At 33.2% G+C, this 10141-nt stretch overlaps 1 protein-coding gene across 2 annotated transcripts in view; it reads left to right on the top strand.

The window, feature by feature from the left end:
• The first annotated feature begins 319 nt into the window (after positions 1-319).
• dph6 (diphthamine biosynthesis 6) overlaps positions 320-10141 on the top strand; it is a 55963-nt gene continuing 46141 nt past the window's right edge. For both annotated transcript variants that reach the window (XM_041266756.1, XM_041266757.1), the window contains exons 1-3: positions 320-495; positions 1864-1961; positions 2402-2586. In XM_041266756.1, the coding sequence (XP_041122690.1) occupies positions 473-495; positions 1864-1961; positions 2402-2586 (306 nt within the window). In that variant the 5' untranslated portion in view covers positions 320-472. The remainder of the gene's footprint in view (positions 496-1863; positions 1962-2401; positions 2587-10141) is intronic.

Below are 10141 nucleotides of genomic sequence, written 5' to 3'. Positions count from 1 at the left end.
TATTATTAACTACATACTTTCACATACAAAAGACAGCACTACTACTGACAGACATCCGCACCAGCCCTTACTTCTATCCCCTCTAATGCAGCAAATGGCTGTCTTTTTTAAATCCCTGTTTCAGTAAATTGCATTTTAACAAATATTTAACCACAGATTGATTCGTGCAGCAAATAAATGAAAACGTATCCGTGACCACCGAAGTCAGTTTCACGTGATTATCTATTGAAGAAAATGAAGCGTTTTATATATGTGTGTTATGCAGGCAAGATTTTGGACGCCTTGTTTGAGGGCTTTGCTGTTCTGTTTGCAGGCAGCATGTTTGCACTGTGTTTTCTTAGTGCAGGAGTGGTGTTGTGCAGATTAAATTTAGAAGCATAGTGTAAAACGTTTCAAACTCAGTACATTGCAGAAAACATCAGGACTCGTTTTCATTTCGAAACATTTTGTTTTCTCCTACCTCTGGAAGAAAATGAAAGTAGTGGCGTTAATAAGGTAATAGAAACTACTGTCAAGACAGTTCATTTAAACTTATTACAGTACTTCTGTACAGTGTTTTAAATGGCTAACTGGCTGGCGAAATAATTTAGTTATAACATCTGAGAAGTACCAAATACATTATTATATTATTATTATTATTATTATTATTATTATTATTATTATTATTATATTAATTTATTTTAAATCCTTTATGTTTATTAAGTATGCACACATAAGATATATATATATATATATATATATATATATAATATATATATATATATATATATATATATATATATAACCAATCTAAGCACTACACTTTATTTTAACTGTCATGGAGGTTGTAGATGAATGATCATCCCAAAAGTGCAGACTATCTCCATTATTTTCAGCAAATCACACCCTGATCCACCATAATATAGTGTATGATCCAGTAAGAAGCCCTTGCCCCCTGAACTGTACACTATTGTTAAAATGTATAAATGGAAGCCATTGCTAACCAAGATTTTAAATCAATTATCTTGTTGTGTGTAATGCTATTAATGGTCTCAGTTTCTTCTTTTGGAGATATTTTGCATCTGTGCTTGTATTTAAAAAGTACTGCTGTTACCTGGTACCAAATCACTTCATGTGTTGTAATTAAAACTTACTCAAATGGTCAAATTGAATCATGTGGTGTACAGTAAGGGGAACCCCTAATAGTGTTAATAAAGCTAGTAAGAGCTGGGGAAACTAATTTTAAGGCATTGGTTAGCTTTCCTTCCATGGCCAAAAAAGCACATGAACCATGACTAAAGGAAAAAAAAAAAACAACAAAAAAAAAAAAACTTTTAAGCTAGATAATATAATTAATTGATCTCAGTTGGAAGTTGGATGTCAACATCAGACGAATAACATCATAATATACAGAAAGTACGGTCATCAAAAAGTCTTGGGCTTCCCAGTAGTCTCATATAGAGTTTAAATTTTTTTCATAAAATGGCATAATAATTACATTCTCATCAGGCTTCATTAAAATGACTAGTTTGTAAGTATGCCTTGTTGGCGAGGCTTCTGCTTTTGCATGTGTGATAAAACACTAAAGACTCAACTCTCGCCTTTCAGAGTTGTACAATGCCTGGAAATTGTTTAAATGAAAGGCACAATAATGCAAAATCCAATCAGAATGAAACTTGTTGGTAGAAACACTTCCATGCTTACTGCCAGTATTACCAATGAAATGAGTGGGGTAGGTCTACATTTCAACCTGGAATACTGGCTTTCTATACAGTCGTTCCACTCAAATAAATGATCAAAAATTTAAGTAAAATGCAGACAAATTATGTGCCCTAAAATGCAGTGTCTTATTATGTAAAGTAAACAACTGTTTATATTCTACAGCGGTGGGAAAGACAGCTGCTATAATATGATGCAGTGTGTGGCAGCTGGGCATCAGATTGTAGCTTTGGCCAACCTGAGGCCTGCAGAAAATGAGAAAGGTGAGTTTCTAATATAAGTAATTTAGCTTTAGCTCTGCATCTGATTCAAAAGTAACAATGTGACATGAAATGAGGTGTTTAACAAATAGTTATTATAATTAAAATGTAATATTATTGACATGTTTCAACTTATAGTACATAATTGTTGTGATCATGGCTGTAACACTTTGATATAAAATTAGTTACATATTTTATAGGCATCCGTACGGAAGCATGTATTTTGTATTTTAATGTCCTCCTATTTTAATGTTTTCACATCTCAGTTTTGCTAATATTTTAATCTGTAGAAAGTAAGTATTGCATTTTAAAACGTTAAAACATATTATCTGCAAATTGTTACGCAGTCTGTAGTTCTTGCTTCCCAGATTTCAATCAGCTCCTTACTTTGCTCTTATTTCCTATTAATCCCAGTTTTTTTTTTCTATCTTGTGATGACACAGATGAGTTAGACAGCTATATGTATCAGACTGTGGGTCATCAAGCTATAGACTTATATGCTGAAGCCATGGACCTGCCTCTTTATAGACACACTATTGTGGGAACAAGTTTGGATATTGGAAGAGAGTACAGTGAATGTGAAGGAGATGAAGTTGAAGATCTGTACCACCTCTTGAAACTTGTAAAGGTATTGAAGCTGGACTTTTTGTTTTCGCATTCAGAAAGTTCGATTTCGGCCTTGGGGTTAGCCTGTGTGGGGTTTGCATGTTCTCTCCGTGTCTGCGTGGGTTTTCTCCGTGTATTCTGTTTTTCTCCCATAGTCCAAAGACATGCTGTTCAGGTTGATTGGTCATTCTAAATTGTCCTCTGTTTGTGTGTGTGTGTGTGTGTGTGTGGTGCCCTGCGATGGACTGGCGTCCCATCCAGGGTGTAGTCCTGCCTTGCACCCTGTGTATGCCGGGTTAGGCTCCAGCTCCCCGCGATCCTGTAAAGGATTAAGCGGTTATTGATAATGGATGGATGGAGGTACATGTTTTTTCACTTTGACAGAAACTTCAAGTGCTAACCAGGAGAGCTTTCATTTCTTTCTTTTTGCATTGCTATCATGTTGCCATATGCAGAAGTAGAACAATGCATTATTTTCTATTTAAAGCATTTTTTGATGCAATTAATTTTTTTGAGATTGGTTTTACTGTATACTGATGTTTACTGTTTGACAGCTGTATGTGATACATATGCACAGTAAACATCCTCAGGTCAGCTCACCTGCTAACCATGAGTTATATAGTACTGTAGTTGCTTTGCTGCCAAGTTAAAGAAAGGGTTGTTTGCAGGTTTTTGTTTTTTACCAATCAAAGAAAAATGTAACACATACTGTGAATAATATACACCTCGGCTTTCTTCTCACATAAACTACATAACATTTTCAGAGGCTTTTCCTTTCCACGAGAAATTGCCTGACACCATGTAAACAGGAAAAAGCTCATGTTTCCCTGTAGGTGTGTGAAACTGTTCATTCAGCCCTGGCCTTGTTGTGGTAATGCAGAATGAATAGAGACAGGCAGGCTGGCGGTGAAGGATGGTGAGCGAGCCTCAGCTTTTTTTTTTTTTTTTTTTTTTTTTTTTTTTTTTTCCCCCCCTGAGAAGCTTTAGACCCTGTGATTGCCAGGTTTTCCTAATTTCCTATTTCCAGGGCACCGTCAACGTGACCTCTACTGCTGAAAACAACGTTGTGGAACTCAGGAGTGTCTCACACGGGCTTGGAGATAGGCAGCCACAGAATTGTTTACAGAAACTGTGCACTTGCAGCAAAGTCTGATAAACACACATTTCCTCCCTTTATCCGTGAGATGGCAAAATGAGAAGTATGAGTTTCCAGTTTTACTCATTCCCTTCAGCTCTTTTCCTGTTTTAAAAAAACAGTCTACTAATTGGGGGTTGATCTTTTCCGTTTTAAGTTTACATTCTGGAAGATTTCTTCACTTGTTTCTCATACATGTATACCATATACTTATACTGTTATGGTTTTGTAATATAGTAAAGCACCTCTAAATTGTAAAGGACTCAGTTAGGTGTATAATGGGATCTGTTTTTTTTCTTTATTGAAGTAAAACTCAAATTTGTAATTACTAATTATTCAAAAGTTATAATATATTAAATAAAATTATATATATATATATATATATATATATATATATATATATATATATATATATATATATAGATATATATATATATATATATATATATATATATATATATATATATATATATATATATATATATATATAGATATAGATATAGATATAGATATATATCATTTTTGTTTAGTTTCGCGCAGAGTGCTATTAGGCACCAGCAGACCTCAGCAAGCACACCTATCATGACCTGAGCACTTCCTGCCATTCAGTCGAGATAACTTTTGAAAATATCTGAAGCTGATACAACAGTGCCACCTATGGTTTTTGTAAAACGATCTTTAGTGTGTTTACATTAGAGGCAGCTTTTTAGAATACACATTTGTTAAATATTTATAATTCTTAAGTCCCAAAAGAATATTTTTTTTGCCTTGTTAAGAAACAATTTAAATATTTGCGGGGCCATGTTCAGGTTAAAATAAAAGCATGCCATTCTGCAAAATCAAGCTACAGAATGCCTTTAATTTGAATAATTTCATTAAATGGAATTCTTGAAAGCATTATGCTTGTATGTTGATAATATATTTTCTTTAAAGTTTTATTAAGATGGGGGATTCTGGTCAAAATGCATAGGGCTGGGTGGAGGCATTGATCAAAACATCTTTTTTTGTAGATATGCTTTATGGATGGCCTTGTAGGGTAGTTATGTGGTGTATCCCAACCTTAAAAATCAATAGCAAACTCAACTCAAGGGATCTTTTTATACACATTTAGATCCCTAGTTTGTGATTCTGGACTTTGGTAATGACAAGCTCAAGTCGAACTCATAACAAATTTATAAAATAAACCCGTGGAGTGACTTCCACATTTAAACTATCAGCCTTGTAGGGTTTAATTGGGTTTCGCTATACTGCAATAGCTAAAGACAATTAAATAAATACTGGGACAATGGGTTCATGACTTAATTGTTTTATTGTTGTTTCAGGAAAGCCCATAAAACAAGTGCACAAACATTATGCTGTACTGTATGTGTAGGTCATCTCCTACATGGAAGCAGGTAGGGTTGAAACTAAAATGTATAAATATGGAATCAGTTATTTCAGATTTAATTTAAGACATTTATCATCTCTGTATGTCTCTGGCAATTATGTAATGTGACCATAAATACTGAAGGGTTTAAGAAAGCACCTTTCCTTGTGCTAGAATGGTGGTCTGCTGTGTCAGAGCTTTGAGAGAGCAGTCTCAGTCGAGCAGTGTACTAGTGTTGTTCAGGTCCCAGGCATTATTACACTTTTCACTTGGCTAGCAGATTGTTAAGGATGACATGCACAATGTTGTTTATCCACAGCCTTCATTATAATTTGAAGAACATAATTTTATGCTGCTATTGATGCAGAGAAGAACACTTGAGGTTTAAACATTTTAAAGTGCATAGGAACATTTTGAAAATGAGGAATAAATTACAGGAATAAATGAGACAACATTGTCTCAGGGTGTAAATCTGTATCATTACGTGAAGTGGTCTAAATTTCTTAGGCATTTTTGTACATGGCTGATGATTGTATTGTGTTACAAATAGCTGACATTGTTTTCTCTTGGTGTGGAGTGCCTAGACAGGATCTATTAGACTCAGAAACATTTCCCTCAAATGCTAAGTCCCACAAACATTAGATAAAGAACCGTGCCTAAAGCCTAAGTAATTTGTTTGTATTTGCTGCTTAATGTACTTTGCTCAATCTTGTTTAGCAATGATGGAAATAGATAGCCTTATCTCTGCTTACCAAGGGCAGAAGAAAACTTTGGTTGTTCCAAAGAAGGACATTTTACAAACACAGCCACCAAAATGAATTGTTGACCTAGCTTGGAATTATTTGCATTGCATCTTTCAAAAGCAGGTTGAGCAAATATTTTGTTTATACAGACTTCTTAAGAATAGGGATATTTTTGTGCTGTAGTTCACTAGCATTTAACACTGATATTGCCTGATGAAATATTTGATTTATTTGCATTCAGAGAAGGGGATCACATTGTTGTTTAGGGATTTCACAATGGAATACAACCAGCAAGAGTCTGGATCAAACTGGAGAAGCACTGGTGTTGTTAAGGCTATTATTATCTGAATCTTTTATTTATGTAATTGCAGTAACACAATAACTAGCACAGGGATATTTCTTGGTCATAAGAATAGATGTTCAGCAGCAAACAATCAAACATGGATAACTAACTACTGTAAATACAGCCAGTGTCTAATAGTGATAAAAGAGCCTATTGTAGGTACACTGTACAAACTCTGGTACTATAATGAGTTGAAAAATGCTTGTTTGATCACTTCATTTTAACAGAATAAAAAAAAAAAAGTAATAAACTTAGTAGAACACATTTTATAAACCTGTAGGTCTAAATTTGGTACTTTGGCAGTCAGCTCTTATTTTAGCATTAACCTTTCCAACTGTAGAGCATTTCTCTTTGTATCACTGTAATTGGGTTAATCAAGTAGCAACTCAAGTAAGACATTTCCTTTGTGCTTTAGGATTACGTTTTTCTTTAATAAAGTAAATTTGCTTCAGTGTTGTATTAATTAGAAAGTGTGTGACCTGGGATATATTGGAACAGCAGGGGTTTATATTTTTAAGATAACAAAATGGAGACTAAACTAATTATATTTAGTGGGGGAGTCCATTACAAACATTGGGTCATTGAGTGGAGAATTTAGATACGAGACAGACATCACATGAGCGACACAGCATAAACTGACTACATTATGCCTTTGGGCACACTGTCATTCATCCAGGAGATGAATAAACTTGGTTCACAGTCACCCTGGACAGTCACACTATTATAGCAAGCAAGACAAGAAAGGGACCAAAGCCTTTTAAACACAAATTATTATTATTACAGTTTTTTTTTGTTTTTTTTTAACACTTCAGTTGTCGATAGCGAGGTTGTTAATAGACTGTCTACTAATATATACTTTGTGTCTATCTGGTATCTAAACAGTAAAACAATAAAGACCTTGATACACAAAACTATTAACATATATTAGAAAGTTAATATTATTGTGTGTGTGTGTGTGTGTGTATATATATATATATGTATGGATGGATGTACACACGTCGTCAAAGGTGTACATACCCTCTATTTGCAACAGTGTTATTTACCAGTGTATTAGGTGTTATTAATATTGTTTGATACACTATACTTGCAGGGCAATTATACCTTTTGTGAGTGCGTTGAACACTTATGCACCTTAGAAAGTGGTAGTTAAAAATCTGGTGAATTGACTGAGTTAAGCCAAAGGGTACGAATATTTATGACTTTAACGTCAATGGAGTTAATTCATAAACGGTAGTAAATCGAGACCCAGGTAGAGTCAGGTAATTTAAATTTAGTTTTTGGGTACCTGTGCAGATGTTGACTGTGCCTGATCTTTTAGATTAAATGACTTACTGTTTGTAAAATAAAATGTTTTCTAAATCTTTCTCTCTCTCTGTAAATAAAATATACAGAGTACTGTATATAATGTGTGTGTGTTTAATGAATAGTAGCAACGAGATTGATCCTTCTTCTAATAAATCTTTCTTGAATTATATGCCTGTTTTAATGTTGTATTGACAATTCTTAATTCCACTAAAGTATGTGATTAGTGTGTACATAAAAATAAAACCACACACACACACACACAATTGTACAGCTCTAACGAATAGTTCTAACAGAAATTCTCTTAAATGTAATTCTGATCTTCAAAGTATTTTTAAGGGTCGAAATGTTTGTGTAAGGTTTTATATCTTTATATTTCAAATGAGTTAATCTATTTTCGTGCATGACTTTTAGTGGTTTAATTAAATGAAATGAACAATTAGTAGCAGAGGTAAATGACCTTGCATGGGCATAAGTACTTTCATCGACACAGCACAGGGTTTAAAAGGTCTGGTTTTATGAACAATATATTTCCATTAATGCCTTTCCTGTCTAAGGGAGAACAAATGCAGCAAATTGTAAAAGACAGAGGGCCTTTGCTTTTGTTTAGTCTGCTCTTTGGGGTTTAATGTCTCGCTTGTGTTCCCACGATTGACTTGCAGTGGATTTGTCATTGTATGATGTACACACCGACTGATGTTTGCTAGGGGAAGAGCTTAAATTTACAAAGCCCAACCTTCACAGTACTTTCAGAATGCCCATTACTTAAAATAAGAAAGCAAAAGACCACAACACTAGTCATATAGCAGCTATAACTAGAGAATATTGTACCTCGCTAATATATATAAAAAAAAAAAAAACTTTATGTGCCCTGTAGTTATTGCTTAAGTTAAAATAAATAAAACCATAAATAATCCAACTGAACTTTCTGTTTTATTCAGATACATTTTTGTAGAATTGGTTAAAGTAATTATGTTCACAGTAGATGCTAAACATAGTATTTGACTTCTGTAATGCTACTAGTTATTTTATGGAAATTTGTGTATTGTTTCGTACACCTGAAACAAGGAGCATTATTACAGAATCTAACTTGTGATGTATTATTTTTAAATTGTACCAAATGGCTTAATCCCATATAAAGTATTGATGGTTTATGGTGTTCTAAATACTTTGTTCCTTAGGTGGCCATTTTCCTGATTTTATATATGTATGTCAAACAATTATTACTCTTGCAGTTTCCTGAAAGGATGTGTGTATGTGTGTGTGTGTGTGTGTATATATATATATATATATATATATATATATATATATATATATATATATATATATATATATATATATAATATACATTGTATTACTTAATTTGTTTTCAAATAATTTGGAGGCTCAAGTATCAAAATAATTAAAAGAAAGTCATTCTAGTCACTGTTCTCCTAGGTCAGGGTCTCTGGGCAATAATATTAATGGGAACAAAAATATCAAGACATCCTAAAATAATGGATTCCCAAGATTTTGCTTAATAAAATGACTTTTGTAAATGGTATAAGTGCTATAATGCCTATCTAGAGTCAAGTGACAACTGAACCTCTTTTTTTATAAAAGCTAGGCTAGAATGCTGCTTGACTTGACTCGTGCCTTGCCAGTAACTATTTAAATGTTAGACCTGCAACGTGAACAGTTACCTGCAGTCTCATGGCACATTTAAGTGCTTTGTGTTTTGCACTTTCGATAAAGTAATGAGGAATTATGTGTTATTCAGTCTGGCAGAGGCATACCTTGCCAACTGGTGCTTTAAAGTGAAATGATGAGACCTACTTGAAGACTGTTGTAAATATTACTTCCTTTAAGAATAACCCACAATCAAGTTTTGTACGACAGTTGTGCATTTAGAGAGGAAAATCCCAAAGGTGAAGTTATTCTCAAAGTGAAACTACAGCTCCACAATTGTGTTTTTGTTCCAATATAATCTCTTGCTTTTCAAAGTCGTATTTTTTTACACTCGTTGCTAATTGCCTTGTGTAGTCTGATAATACATTAGCATTTTTAGATGCTAAAATACTGAATTTCGTGATTTGGATATTGGCTCTGTTAATTATCTATTATGTTGGGATAGTTACAAGAACTGCAAATGGTTTTAGACTCATTCCTTGTGATAGCCAGTGATACCTTCCTTGGGTTTTCTTGATCATTAATCATGGGAATCCTAGTTGACAGATGTATTGGAATAATGATCACCATGGTATATGTCTAATCAACAGTTGAAACAATATCAGGTAGTGATTAATATTTGTAACTAAGACAGTGACAGGTATACATGGTTATTTTTTCTTGCTTATGACACAGATTCTGTTTTTAAATGTTTGCATATATATATATATATATATATATATATATATATATATATATATATATATATATATATATATATATATATATATATATATATATATATATATAGATATATATATATAGATAGATAGATAGACATAGATATAGCTTTTTAATGGAAGAATACACTACAGAAACAAACACCAGGACCTCATTGATGAGACATCAATGAGGTCCTGGTATAGGTGGAATACATTTTAATCAGTATTATTAATAATACAGCAATTCTAAAAAAAATGAGCAGTTCTGTAATTCAAGACCATAACAACAACAATAAAGCAACATTACCATATTATTTTA

The sequence above is a fragment of the Polyodon spathula genome, chromosome 12 (genome assembly GCF_017654505.1).
Source record: "Polyodon spathula isolate WHYD16114869_AA chromosome 12, ASM1765450v1, whole genome shotgun sequence".
Lineage (NCBI taxonomy): Eukaryota > Metazoa > Chordata > Actinopteri > Acipenseriformes > Polyodontidae > Polyodon > Polyodon spathula.
Note: the sequence above shows the minus strand (reverse complement) of the source record. Positions and strands in the feature narration are given on the sequence as shown.